General features: G+C 43.7%; 1 protein-coding gene across 1 annotated transcript in view; it reads left to right on the plus strand.

Annotated features, from left to right (window-relative positions):
* The window catches only part of fchsd2 (FCH and double SH3 domains 2), a gene marked incomplete at its 5' end in the record, with an annotated part of 83,678 nt that extends 68,945 nt beyond the window's left edge, over window positions 1-14,733 (plus strand). The window contains 9 exons of the mRNA XM_079245883.1: window positions 698-787; window positions 1,025-1,087; window positions 7,607-7,741; window positions 7,944-8,027; window positions 8,186-8,363; window positions 12,185-12,405; window positions 13,061-13,253; window positions 13,347-13,441; window positions 13,819-14,733. Of these exons, the coding sequence (XP_079102009.1) occupies window positions 698-787; window positions 1,025-1,087; window positions 7,607-7,741; window positions 7,944-8,027; window positions 8,186-8,363; window positions 12,185-12,405; window positions 13,061-13,253; window positions 13,347-13,441; window positions 13,819-13,911 (1,152 nt within the window). The 3' untranslated portion in view covers window positions 13,912-14,733. The remainder of the gene's footprint in view (window positions 1-697; window positions 788-1,024; window positions 1,088-7,606; window positions 7,742-7,943; window positions 8,028-8,185; window positions 8,364-12,184; window positions 12,406-13,060; window positions 13,254-13,346; window positions 13,442-13,818) is intronic.
* Window positions 14,734-15,006: the final 273 nt, after the last annotated feature.

Consider the following 15,006-nt stretch of genomic DNA (forward strand, 5'->3'; position numbering starts at 1 on the left):
ATCCAATGGCAACAACCAAGGTGGGATTTTTTTCCATTATTTGTAAGGTGCTGCTAACAGGAGCAAAGTGAGACACTTAAGGAGAACAGGTCTTTATTGATCAAATTATTGAAGTCTGACTTGATTCTTCGGTGGGATGGAGCTTTCAGTCACCAATCTGCTCTGTAAGCACAATTGAGAGAAGAAAGAAGCAAGCAACAAAAGAGCATATTGATGAAAACAGCTAGATAGAACAAGACTTAAGAGATTAAGTATGGAGAAGAGGAGGTGAGACAGGGGTCGCAGGAATGGTAGTTATTAGTTCAACACATTACATCATTAAGAGATCACAGTACAATCCAGCGAGCAGTCGGAATTATTTCTTTTTAAGATAAACATATGACATAGATTTATCACATTTTTGGTTATAAATTGAACACAGATTTCACAGAGAGGTGCTTCTGTAGGTAAAATGCCTAAAATAAAGGTTTGTCATGATTAGATACATTTCCTCATGTCTATATGTTTCATTTGTGCATGAACCCAATCTGTAAAAAAACAAAACAAAACTCAATCTGTATCGTGTTTTCTGTCTGTGTGAAAAAAATAAAACAAGATCCAAGCTGTTAAAAAGACAAACAGATTGATTAAAAAAAAAAAAAAACCTGTTGGTCAGTGGTGGATCTTTTACCATTCCCAACCTCTTCTCTCTCCAAAGGTAATAAAGTTGAAAGCTGAGGCTCGCTTGGACCTTCTGCGGCAAGTGGGGGTTGCTGTGGATACCTGGCTGAAGAGCGCCACGAATCAGGTCTGTGTTTACTGTCAGAGATAAGAAAAAACAAATACTCTGCCTGTGTGTGTGTGTGTGTGTGTGTTTTTCTTCTCTATGCCTGACTTGTTTTATTCAGACAGGTGTGAAGCGCTTGGTGATGCATGTGTGTTTGTGTGTAGATATCCTCTTGCACATGAAGTCTTGTCTGTGTGTGGGTGTGTGTCTGATTGGAATATGTGTTTAAATCACCCACTTTCTCTGTGCATGCTGTAGGTGATGGAAGAACTGGAAAATGAACGTTGGGCCAGTTACACTTCCCACGATCCCTCACTGTCGGTGAGACACTTCCCCTCACTGTGCATGTGCTGCTCCTTGTTTTTTTTCTTTCTTTAAAAAAAGTCAGCACAACTTAACCTGTTCTGACAAAAACAGAATTTATAAGTCATTTATAAATGTGAAAACACTGAAGGAATTTGGCGGACCAGGACTATGTCACCATTAAGCCAGATTGTGAAAAGAGACAGTTAGTCAGAGCAACAGCAACAGTCACCCTCCCAGAAATGATTTGTACCATAAATGCAATTTATTATTTGTCCTCATGTAATCATGAACAATAAGAAATATAGTTTGACCCCTCAGTTTACTGTAAATCTGTAAAAACTCTGACCAATCAAAACATTCGGGCCGAATAGAAGTTGTTCATTTCTTATATTTCGTAAGCTTCTTCTCCTGGCTCGACTCCTCCTGCTGCGCATACTTGATAGCCACACCGTGCATATAAATAGCGTGTTAGGATGAAAATACAAATTAGTGAAGAAGAAACTCGGAAGGCAAACATGGCTGCGAAAATGCGAGAAGGATTTCCCCGACCCGGCTCGGTTTATTTGCCTCCTCCCGCTAAACAGCCGAGAAAGAGAAAATCGTTGGTGGAAAAAGATGCCATAACTTTTTTAATTATCTTGATAAACGCTGTTAAAAACATAACCTCCTTGGCAGAGGAAAAAAGCCTTGGATCACGCAAGGAGCAAAACCAGAGGGGGAGGAGCCAAGACAGGGCGCTACTTTCACATCTTGCTCTCTCCCTAACATTACCAACCCCAGCTGTAAACTACCGACAAGAAAACAGAAAACCTAAGCCAGTGAGCTAAACACTGCTACCATACACAAAAACAAACTATTTTTAACCTCCGTGAAGTTGTTATTGATGTTTTTGGTTCACTTGTCAGCTATATGAGGCAGGAAAGTGGTAACAGTTTGTGTTCATAATCAAGATGGGAAATAATTTGCATCTCACAGCCTACTGTAATCTACATTATGCAAACATAGATTCCAGTTGAAAGCATTGCAGGAGACTAACAGTAACTCATTGAGGCTCAGCAGCACTAGGTGCACTGTAAGCATGGGAAACATGTTAAAAACTTTACCAGAGTTTCCCTATCTTAGCCCTGGAGGCGTCCTACACTGCATGTTTCTGGGTTGCAAAACACTTGACTCTGCTCTTCAGCTTCTCATTGAACTCTTTTGAAGTATTAAAATTTACTCTTTCATCTAAATCAGATGTGTTGGAGCAGAGCAACATTTAAAACATACAAGGTATCACCACAAGGTCAGCTTATAGAACAGTGGTAAATATTTTAGTTGTGTTTATTATTGGTGACCAGATTATGGCACATGACCAAATAGTAGAATATTTGTCTAGCAATTTTTATACATGTCTGGGTAGGAAAGTGCTGACCATAGAGCTCTTGACTGGTGGAGTCAAAGTATATTAAACACTGTTGTTTTCTGGCAGCTTTCTAATTACTGTCCATAGACAACTGTGTGGCATGGTTCACTTGTTTTAGTGCGTGCAAAGGTATTATGAGTTGTTCGATAAGTTGGTCCACAATTTGTGAACTTTATAAAAAACCATGAAACCACTTTAGTTTTTTACTTGTCTGGAAAGTTGGAATCTCACACCTGCAGGGCAAAGCACAGAAGTCCCTTATATATCTCACAGCTGTCTGTGCTGCTTGTCTGGTAGCTTGATTAGTTCACTCCATAGGTCACTGAATGTGTATTTTAATCACAAATGCAGCATGCAACTGTCTTCCCAACGGCTTTTCTGCACTTCATTCTGCACTTTCAGAAAAACAGTTTTTAAAATCTTAACACACTGCCTTACAATCTTTGATATTTTGTTCTTCCATCATAAGTGAATATCACCCAATTCAATAGCTCTCCTGACAAATTACCAATGAATTATATAAACTAAAGGATGATTAACCTCATTGCTACAGTCTAATCATTTATCACACCAGTAACAACCTCTTAAAACAGCTCACAGCCCCAGAATACTGATGTAGGCCTAACACAACTTACTTCTTCAGTATCATGACCCTTAGGTTTGACAGCACGATAAGATGAGTACCGAGCTGAAGTCTTGACACGTATTATGTGTGTATTTTAGAGGCTGCAGTGGAAGACTTCAGCACTGCTACCTCGCTTCTAAAATGACCAGTAATAGTAGATTATAACTAACAAAGATATCAATAACCTTAATAAGATTTGTCTAAAAATTACACTTAAAAGTTTCATGTTAAAGTTAGTCATGCATTTTCTTTTCCAAATTGCAAATTGTTCATCTTTGTGTATTTTATGTTTGTTAGTCTTTCTATTGGCTTTGAGCAAAGATGTTCTTGTCCATCAATAGAAGAGTAATCCCTCACAGGACTAGTGGAGAAGCATATATGTGTCTGTCAGTCAAGGGGTCTAAACATACTCCGCTCAACTGGAAGCACTTGACATTCTGCTCACATGATATTGCAGCTCGCAGCTATCACCAAAGAGCAAGGGGGTGAGACACTGGGTGTGAGGAGGGGAGAGAAAATGTAGAGAGAGGGAGGGTGAAATTGTGCAGGAGATAAATGGAAAGAAGCCGAGATAATAGATGGAGTTGTGCCCTGCAAAAAGAAGCAGCACAGAGACAATTACTGAAGGATGAGCAAGTGAGTTCGCTGAGGAAAGAGGAGATGGTGTGATGTGAGAGGAAACGGTGAGGAGAGAGTAACGTCAAAGTGATACTGCTTAAGCAAAATTGGATGCAGAGTTGAGAGAGTTGGGGGTGTTGTGAGAAACAGCAGAGAACAGTGTTAGGTGACAGTATACTGCAAATTCAATTGAATTTAGTTTCTGCAGACACAAAATGCTAACTGAGACCAAAAAACGGCACATTTGCAATTTAAAGTGTGACAATTTAAATTGGACAATACATTACTACAACTTTAATTCAAAATCATTTGATTAGTGTGTAAAATGTTCAGACTTACAATACTCACAAGTTAACAGTTTATTCACAACAGAACTTATGAAACATATAAAATGTTGAAAATAAATTATTTAACTATGTCATGAAAACATTCCCTCATTTTGAATTTAATGGCAGCAGGATGTTTTAAACGTTACAAGAGCAGCAACAAAAAGTTGGAAATAGTAATCGTGGTAATATTTGATTGAGTGAAGATTTGCAGTTAATTAGATTAACTAGCAATGAGTCAGTGACATGACTTGGCATAAAAAGAGCACCTAAGAGTCTCTCAGAAGAAAGGCTGGTCAGACCTTCAGCAGTCTGTGGAAAACTACAAATTGGGGGACAATATAATTGTCAAGATCTGGAATATTTCTTAATTCCTTTAACTTTCACACTAACAAGGCCAGAGAAAAAGGGTTTCTCTGCGTTTTTCTGTTTGTTTTGGACAAGAATAAAGAGAATAAATGTTTTTTTTAGCAAATGGTTGAGATGTTAAAAAGAAGTTAATAATAATGTAACAACAGTGAAATGGTTGAAAATTGAAACAGTAGTAAGATAACAAACATTTAGTTTGGGTTTTATATACTCAAACCAGTTGGTAGAGATGGTTCAGGCAGGTTTATTACCTCACCGTTTTGTTTTAAAGAAATTCATCTTTAAGCCATCTGCCTTTTTTGTAAGCTCTCAACTCGAAAACCTCTATCTGTGATGTGAGGCAGTAATTGCTGCTTAGAGGACTGGCAATTTGCTCATTTCGAAAGGCAACATCAATGCTAAAAAGTATATAAAACCTAAAGAGTAACATATTCTTATTCAAACAACATCTCTTTCAGTAAAGGCCTTGCTTATTCCAGCAATACGATGTTTAAAAATATACTGCATATTTTAAAAGAACATGGCCTTGTAGTAGTAAGTAAAGTTTATTAATTAGGGCAATATGCTGACCATAAAAAAGTAAAATAAATCAGTATATCAAGTGCCATAGTACTAATAAAAAGACACAAAAATCTTTTTTGTGGTATGATTATTGTTTATTATATTATTATTGTGTGAATGGATGACTGCTACATGTAGTATAAAATGCTTTGAGTGGTCAGCATGACTGGAAAACCACTATATAAATAACACAAATCCATTTACCATAACGTAGAAAGCCCTGTCAGAGCATTCAGAAGAGAACTAATCTAATTCAAGCAGTAGAAAAGTTCAGATGCTTCATTCTGCAAACATCTGATGCATCATGAAATGTAAAAGAAGGTCCAGGACTGTAAATAGATGTTGACCTATGTCAAGCCAAAACGGGATAACATTTTACTCCCAAAGGTCCAACAAAGGGTTTCCTCAGTTCCTAGACTGAATAAAGTATCCCGTCATCAACCACCATTGCCACAGCTGTAAACATAATATGCCAATAGTCTATAAATATTTGTATTATTTTATTTTTAATTCTCTAGATAAAAAAGGAAGTTTATCATCTGGAATCATAATCCAGTGAAGGCATGTGGAGAAAACCTCTCCATCTGGTGTCAATGTCTTTCAAAGAACAGACCAACAGGAGCTCACATTGAACTCAGGTATTTAGCAGCAGTACCTGATTTTATTTGGAGTCTACTAAATCCACCAGAGAACGTCTGCAGCAAAGACAGAGATTATTATTCTTAACAAGGTGCAACAAAGAGGAATTAAGGGGGGCATTGGGGAGAACTTAAACAGCAATCTACTGGTTAAGAAGAGGTCAAAGTGAATATGGCAACAGACATGCAAAAGACAGATGAATTGTGAATGTTAATGAGCCTAAGAGGACATGGAAAAGTAATAAGAGCAGGGAAGCTTTACTCCCTTTGGCCCCTTTTTCATGCCACTCATCTTTATTAATGCAGAAGGAAATACTGCCAGTCACAAATCCTCCAGCCCCAAAGGCAGCAAGTGCCTTGATTACAATATCACTTTTACAGTTATTACCTCCAAGACCAATAAAATCCGCTGCTGCTCTGCATCTCAGCTGTATTGGTACACACATTGAGATGTATCTTTGATTTTATTGGGTTATTACTAAAAAAACATGCAGGTCATTTTACTCTAGAGATGAAATGGAATCAGCTCTCAGACTGTGTCGCCCACTCTTAAATCAATGCAAAAAAAAGTGAAATAGAGGAACGTAACTCAACAAACACGCACTTACCAAATATATGGCCATGTCATTAAGTTTAAATATGAAACCGGACATCACATTCAGTCCAGTCTCCACCCTGTACTCTTGTTCCAAATCACTGCCTCTTTATAAGGTATGTTCTGTCTCTCTGGAGCAGGAAGCACTGCACAGTCATTTGTCACATCCGCTGGGAATAAATTAGCTCGAAGCCTTGTAACTATATCAGTTATAAACATGCCGTAACAATCACATTTCAGTTTGCAAGTCCTGCAATTTAACCCACTGATTCGAACCAAAAACTCTCAACTTCTTTTGCTGGTGGCAGATGAAGACTAACAACTGGGGTAATTCCTAAACCTTTCTGGTAGCGCATCAGAAATGTTTTAAGGAAGATGCCTGAACTCCCAAAAAGGTTTTTTCTTTGAAAATTTGATTGCACCTATTTGATCCTCTCAGGATGTATTGCGGTAATGTGTGGTGATTCCTCTAAACTTTCAACTACTCTATCATAAAGACAAAATTTTAACATAACAACCCTTTGACTTTACTCTCTTTATCTAAAGTTGGTATAGAGTTTCTTATGTTCAGTTTCTCAGACTATTTATATAGCATGTCATGTTTTTCCAATTCTATTTTTTATCAACTATTCCCAATGAAGATTTGACATTAGTGGGATTTAGCTCACCTCTCCGCCATACCTGTATCTGAAGTTTTGATCTCTCCTGAGAATGGATCCTTTTGTCTCAGAGACTGGCTTGGGAGATTAACTTGTGAACAAAACACACATTTTTTTTGTATTTAGTCAACAGAAATTTGATAACTACACACAGTGACCTAGGTATGGTCTCACACACACACACACACACACACACACACACACACTCAGACATGTTCTATTGTTATTGGCTAGGTCAGCTTGCTGCGTGTGATGGATCTTTCCATAGGCCAGATCACATGATATTCATGTTAGCCAGTGAAATAACTTGGAACAAAGGGGGGAGGAGCTGCATTTATGAAACATTAGTGCCTCTACACCTACATGCAACAGAGCCCACACAGAGGAACTCAGACAGGAAGTAAAGGTGAGAAGTAATCAGTAACGGTGCCTAAAAGTTGCTTGGAGTTAAGATATAAATGCAGGCCTAGCAACTAGCTTGACAGTAGAAGCCAATAAACATGAGTTTTTGAGAGCATTTTGGAGCTCTATTACAGTTTTCAAGAATTTGACCTATACCATGTGGTAAAAACTGTGAAATAATTCATTGTTTTTATTTGTGGCTTTTTATTGTATTTGAATTCGAGCACAAAATGTTTACTATTCCTTCCTTTTAAAAGAGTGGAGGTTTTAATCTTTGTCTTTGCACTTATCACAGGTTTTGACTTTATCTCGTTGTGTCTGTTTGTGCGTCAAAAGGGCACAGTGGACTTGGAACGGGAAGAAGGGGAAGAGTGTGAAGAAAATATGGAAGTTTTTGACGACAGCAGCTCCAGTCCTTCGGGAACTCTCCGTAACTACCCACTAACTTGCAAAGTGCTGTACTCATACAAGGTATAATGCAACTTGCACACACACACTGAAAAGATTAACATCTGCAGCACAGCGCATTAGAAAGTCAGCAGGAGTGAAATATTAATGAATTCACTATTGGCAACCATGAAACTTTAAACAAGTGAGCGTGCTTTTTTTCATTTTTTTCATTCTCACTCTGTGTTTTTTTCTACCTTTAACTCTTTCTGTGTCTTTCCCACAGGCCTCTCAGCCAGACGAGTTAACTATTGATGAGCAGGAGATGTTGGAAGTTATTGAAGATGGAGACATGGAGGACTGGGTCAAGGTACTCAAACACACACACACATATCAGATGCACAGATCACTATGTTGTTTAAATTTGCAACAGGTCAAATCTCCAATTCTGCTGTGTACCATGAATGCGCTCTGTTTGGGTTTACCTGTTTTCTTTGTGTTTTGGGTTTCCTTTTTTTTTTTTACCAGGCACGCAACAAGACAGGTCAAGTGGGTTATGTCCCAGAGAAATACCTGCAGTTCCCAACTTCCAACAGCTTGCTGAGTATGCTCCAGTCTCTGGCCACGCTGGATGCTCGTTCCCACACCTCCTCCAATTCAACAGAGCCAGAACTGCATTCTGGATGCATAAATGGAGATGCAAATGGTATAAATAAGTACTTTATACATTTTGAAATGACAGATAATTCTCTGTAATGATTGAACAGTATACCACCGGTTTCAACAAAAAAGTTAATTCAGCTCATATTAATGTGAATTTGTTGAAGTGGTACACATATTTTTGCCAAACAGGGTGTCTTTGAAAAGAAGAAATGTAGGTTTTGTGATCTACTTACAAACTTGTGGTAAAACTGAAAAGTAGAAGTCATGATCAATCCAACCATAAACAAAGCATTTCAAAGAAAAGTAGAACAAATACCAAACACTTAATGAACCCTGTTTGATTAAAAAAGTTGCTGCACAGAGCAGAAACTAGACTTAAAAGTCTTTCGAAATTGTTCTGTAGTGCGAGTAGCGATACTGCAAGCTATATTAATGATATGAAAAGGTGTTTAGCTGTAACAGAACCTTTACTCATATCTAGACTCATTAATCTCTGCAGAATGGTTGGCTGTAGCCAAATTGAAAATTTGGGTGTTGAAAGTCTAAATGAAGCTAGCGCGGACAGAAATCATTGATTTTAAGGTTAATTAACATCCTGGACAAAAGTGTAAGAATTCATCACCTACCTTTAAATAGATTTACTTGTAGAAATGATGAGCGGACCAGTTGGACCACACCTGCCTGCCTGGGAGTGTAAATGACATCAGACTTATTTATGTCAGATAGTTAAATACATGTTTATTTGGGATCATTTTAGATATGTTACTGTGTCACAGAATAAGGAGGTTAAACTACAGGAAAACCTCTCCCTGAGCCGTCACCTTATCGTGGTGGAGGGGTTTGTGCGTCCCGAAGATCCTAGCAGCTATGTTGTCGGGGGCTTTATGCCCCTGGTAGGGTCACCCATGGCAAACAGGTGTCTAGGGGAGGGACCAGACCAAGCACGGCTCATAGACCCCTATGATGACGACTAACCTGGGCATGAATGTTCCCTTGCCCGGACGCGGGTTACCGGGACCCCCCTCTGGAGGCGGGGTACGAGAGCGAGCGTCTGGTGGCCGGGCCTTCACAGGCCGGGCAATGACAGTGAGACCTGGAGGGGAGTGATTGGGAGGCATGGTCCCCCCCCTCTGAACCCAAATGGTGTTTTGTTATTGGACTTCTGTGCTCGTCATGGATTGTCCATAACGAACACCATGTTCCAACATAAGAGTGTCCATATGTACACCTGGCATCAGGATTCCCTGGGCCGCAGTTCAATGATCGACTTTGTAGTCGTATCGTCGGACCTGCGGCCACATGCCTTGGACACTCGGGTGAAGAGGGGGGCGGAGCTGTCAACTGATCACCACCTGGTGGTGAGTTGGCTCAGATGGTGGGGGAGGAAGCCGGTCAGAGCTGGCAGGCCCAAACGTGTTGTGAGGGTCTGCTGGGAACGTCTGGCTGAGTCCCCTGTCAGAGCGAGCTTCAACTCCCACCTTCAGCAGAGCTTCGAACATGTCCTGGGTGAGGCGGGGGACATTGAGTCCGAATGGGCTGTGTTCCGTGCCTCTATTGCTGAGGCGGCCAGCCGGAGCTGTGGCTGCAAGGTCGTTGGTGCCTGTCGTGGCGGTAATCCCAGGACTCGTTGGTGGACACCAGCAGTGAGGGATGCCGTCAAGCTGAAGAAGGAGTCCTATCGGGCCTTCTTGGCCTGTGGGACTCTGGAGGCAGCTGATGGGTACCGACGGGCTAAGCGGCATGCGGCTTCGGCCGTTGCCGAGGCAAAAACTCGGGCATGGGAGGAGTTCGGCGAGGCCATGGAGAAAGACTTCCGGACGGCTTCGAGGAGATTCTGGTCCACCATCCGGCGGCTCAGGGGGGGGAAGCAGTGCTCCATCAATACTGTGTACAGTGGAGATGGGGTGCTGCTGACCTCAACTCGGGACGTTGTGGGTCGGTGGAGGGAATACTTCGAAGACCTCCTCAATCCTACCAACACGTCTTCCCATGAGGGAGCAGAGCTGGTGGACTCAGGGGTGGACTCTCCTATCTCTGGGGCTGAAGTCGCTGAGGTGGTCAAAAAGCTCCTTGGCGGCAAGGCCCCGGGGGTGGATGAGATCCGCCTGGAGTTCCTTAAGGCTCTGGATGCTGTGGGGCTGTCTTGGCTGACACGCCTCTGCAGCATCGCGTGGACATCGGGGGCAGTACTGCTGGATTGGCAGACTGGGGTGGTGGTCCCCCTTTTTAAGAAGGGGGACCGGAGGGTGTGTTCCAATTACAGGGGAATCACACTCCTCAGCCTCCCTGGTAAGGTCTATTCAGGGGTCCTGGAGAGGAGGGTCCGCCGGATAGTCGAATCCCGGATTGAGGAGGAGCAGTGTGGTTTTCGTTCTGGTCGCGGAACAGTGGACCAGCTCTATACCCTCTCTGGGGTCCTGGGGGGGGGGCATGGGAGTTTGCCCAACCAGTCTACATGTGCTTTGTGGACCTGGAGAAGGCATTCGACCGTGTCCCCCGGGGGCTCCTGTGGGGGGTACTCCGGGAGTATGGGGTACCGGACCCCCTTGTACGAGCTGTCCGGTCCCTGTACGACAGGTGTCAGAGCTTGGTCCGCATTGCCGGTAGTAAGTCGGATTCGTTTCCGGTGAGGGTTGGACTCCGCCAAGGCTGCCCTTTATCACCGATTCTGTTCATAACTTATATGGACAGAATTTCTAGGCGCAGCCGAGGGGTTGAGGGGATCCGACTTGGTGGCCTCAGGATTGGGTCCCTGCTTTTTGCGGATGACGTGGTCCTGTTGGCTTCATCTGGTCGTGATCTCCAGCTCTCGCTTGAGCGATTCGCGGCCGAGTGTGAAGCGGCTGGGATGAGAATCAGCACCTCAAAATCTGAGACCATGGTCCTCAGCCGGAATAGGGTGGATTGCCCTCTCCGGGTCGGGAGTCAGGTCCTGCCTCAAGTGGAGGAGTTTAAATATCTCGGGGTCTTGTTCACGAGTGAGGGAAGGATGGAGCGTGAGATCGACAGACGGATCGGTGCGGCGTCTGCAGTAATGCGGGCTCTGCGCCGGTCTGTCGTGGTGAAGAAGGAGCTGAGCCAGAAGGCGAAGCTCTCGATTTATCAGTCGATCTACGTTCCTACCCTCACCTATGGTCATGAGCTGTGGGTCGTGACCGAAAGAACGAGATCTCGTATACAGGCGGCTGAAATGAGTCAGGGTGGCCGGGCTCTCTCTTAGAGATAGGGTGAGGAGCTCAGTCATCCGGGAGGGGCTCAGAGTAGAGCCGCTGCTCCTTCGCATCGAGAGGAACCAGTTGAGGTGGCTCGGGCATCTGGTCAGGATGCCTCCTGGTGAGGTGTTCCAGGCACGTCCCTCGGGGAGGAGACCCCGGGGAAGACCCAGGACACGCTGGAGGGATTACATCTCTCGGCTGGCCTGGGAACGCCTCGGGATCCCCCCCGCAGAGTTGGCAAATGTGGCTGGGGAGAGGGAAGTCTGGGCTTCCCTGCTTAGGCTGCTGCCCCCGCGACCCGACCCCGGATAAGCGGCAGAAGATGGATGGATGGATGGATGGAACTACAGGAAAACAGCACTAGAGAGTCTTTCTTTCCTTTGTGTTGATGTAACTTTTCTTTCTTTACCCTCCTCTACTAGCTTGCTCTTCTTTTGGTTTGTTTGTTTACTCTACCTGCATAACCAGACTCCTGCAGAACTTCTTTCATCTAATTACTGTTTTACGTTTAGTATCTTTTCTTAATATCCTGCTCTCCAGCCACATGTGCCATATTCTATACGATGATGAAGAGAAAGCAGACAAGGAATTATTCCCTCTGTGTAACTCTAACTGCCTTCTGTCTGTCTTTGTCCTGCTCTCTCTGTAGCGGTGTTTGTCCGTGCACTTTATGATTATGAGGGCCAGGCAGATGAAGAGCTCTCCTTCTCCGAGGGAGCTGTGATTCGCCTGTTGAGCCGTGACACTCAGACAGACGACGGCTTCTGGGAGGGGGAGCTGAACGGACGGGTGGGCGTTTTCCCGTCTGTGCTGGTGGAAGATCTCACCGAGAATGGGGAGACCAGCGTGGGAGGGGCAGTTGATACGCAGGTACAGTAACAGCTGCACACGCAGGATTGATTTTTACTGATAACAAAGGGAACTACAAGTGCTCAGCTTGTTATGTGCGGCACCTGCAGTCTCGGTGGGAAAACCCAAAAAGCTGATTTAAGATGGAGACAAGCTCAGATGGTAACACAGTCAGTCAGAGCTTTACTCCTGAGCTCTCCTGCATGTTCACTCTTATCAGTCTTTCCTCGGGGTAGAAATACCAAGGCTGCAGTGTTGTCTGCCGTGCCACTTTATACCACGGCTCCCCTCCCTTCCTGTGTGTTGTCCAGCTGATCTATCAGCACGGGCAGAGTTCAAGAACAGTAGGTCAGAACAGCTGTGTTCCTTCCACACTGATAAAAACAAGTGCAATCAGAGAAAATAGGTCTTATCGGTGGCACCCTATTACAGGAGCAGTTAGGCAGCAGGAAGGATACAGCCTCTCCCTTCCTGTAACCCTGTGGGCATTACACAGAAAAACCACTTTTGGCACTGGTGTAGTGTTTTGTGCAGACGTTTGGTCAGCAGGAAGGAAAAACTAAATAGGTTCAGAGGCAGTAATGGTCAAATTGTTTATCTCTACGAGAAGCTTCGCAATAAGGAAATGTTTACATCCGTTTTAAGGCACAATATTCATTTATTTTCTTTTCTGCAGATCTCTCCATCTTTAAAGTTGCCATCGTCTTTGCCACCACTTCCGCTGTACGACCAACCTCCCATCAGCCCTTTCACCAGCCCGGAGACTTCAACTCCCCCTCCTTTGCCTCGCTCACCTTCTGTTGCACTAAACGGGGAGCATAAGCTTCCATTGCCGGCCTCCTCACACAAAGGACAGCTGTCCTCTCACAGTAAGACACACAGAACAAGTGTTAATAATTTCCTCCAAAGTAATAGAGGCCATTTAGTATTTTTATGGGATGCATTTCTCTCTCACTCGACAGATCAGAGCTCTAGTAGGAGTCCAGTGTCGCCAGGATTTGCCCAGACTCAACCGCTGCGATTCACCCCTGAAGGAGGCCCTGGCAAACTGCGACCTGTTAGTGTTTAAGTTATTTAGACTGTTTGTTGTTCTTCACGTTATTTTGATGACATATCTTAGGTGACTGTTACATTTTGAGTCTAACACCCCTGAAAAAGGCTGTTTGAAAATGATTTGCTACTTTATTCGCAATAAAAATAACTGTTAGATGCAGTGTGGTAGAGAAGTCTCGATGGAGGAGGATTCTCTTAGATTAATTTCTGATATCAAAATGTTGCAGAGCTTCTTAATCTTTTAAGGGGCAAAATGTTTGCTACTCATCAGGATGTAAACAGTATGCTGAGAAATAGGGCATCTCTGTTATTGTCTTCGCGTTAGTTTTCATCCTTTCGGCTTTTGATTCCCATTTAGTATGTTCTGTTTGTCTTCTGCAGGTGCGAGCTGCCCCTCCGCCCCCCAAACAGCATCCCCGCCGGCAGCAGGAGAAGAGTGACAAGACAGAGGAGGTGGAGATCACTCTGGTGTGACAGACAGACAAGTTGACAGGTGGTTATAGGTGCACAGAAGATGAAAACTGATGAGAGACAGGACCTACAGGCAGGGGAACTGAACTGCTCTGAACTGAAGCAAGCGTAAATAAAGCGATGTGAAGTAAGCCGAATAGAAGCACGGCGACCCTTCCGGCCGCTCCGCATCTTCTCTCCTCTTCAAGTTTAGGAGGAGAGCAGAGAGATGGGAAAATGGTGGAGCATCTAATTAATTCATTTCTGTATTAGCTTCCTAATGAAGTGCAGCAGTAGCCGTCTCCATCTCCCTCTTCACCCTGCCCTTCCACTCTGGCCTTAAAACCTCACCTCATTGGCAGCAAACCAGAGCATGGTGAAGATGAGGAAGAATGTTTTGAGAGGGGGACTGTGAGGAACACTTAGTGATGGATTTGGCAAGTTTTCTGTTGTCTTGTTAGGCTTAATTCAACATAAGTTCATCTCTTCTGCCACATCTCATTTTGTCACCCACTTGTCAACAGTCTCATGATGCAGAAAGAAAGTGTTGGAGCCCCAAACTGACAAAATGTAGTGAAAGCTCCTCAGATAAGTCAGAAATGCAAGTTCACATGTAGGATTCATCATTCAGGCTCCTTAGCTAGCATAGAACCACTGTGGTTCACATTTACCAAACAAGCTTTGACCATTTGAACCAGAGGAGATTGGATCTCCATTTGTAGAAGGTTGAGACGCTCTTGTGAGGAAGTGTGTGATAAAAACAAACAAAACAAAGTAGAATCAAGTTGCCTGGGGCAAATTTAGCTATGGGCGGTGTGGAAAAGTGCCCAGGGCGCAATCTGCGTGAGAGCACATCAGCAAAGAGGTGATGTGCGGTGTGTGGAGACACACACCTCACTTTGCTACTGCTGCTGAGAAAGTTGCTGTCGCAGTCAGCAAAAGCCCGTGTTGGAAGAAGGGGGAAAGGGGTTGGGGGTGGGGTGTGGGGGGGGGACAGGATTGCCACTGTGGGTTGCAGTCACATTGCAGGTTTATTATGGCCACATGCCAGACTGGACGGGGGAAGCTACTTTGGGAGTGTGTTGCTTCGCTTCAGGGACTTGGACCTGGAGTCCTTGA

The sequence above is a fragment of the Telmatherina bonti genome, assembly GCF_933228915.1.
Source record: "Telmatherina bonti genome assembly, chromosome: 9".
In the NCBI taxonomy this organism is placed as follows: domain Eukaryota; kingdom Metazoa; phylum Chordata; class Actinopteri; order Atheriniformes; family Telmatherinidae; genus Telmatherina; species Telmatherina bonti.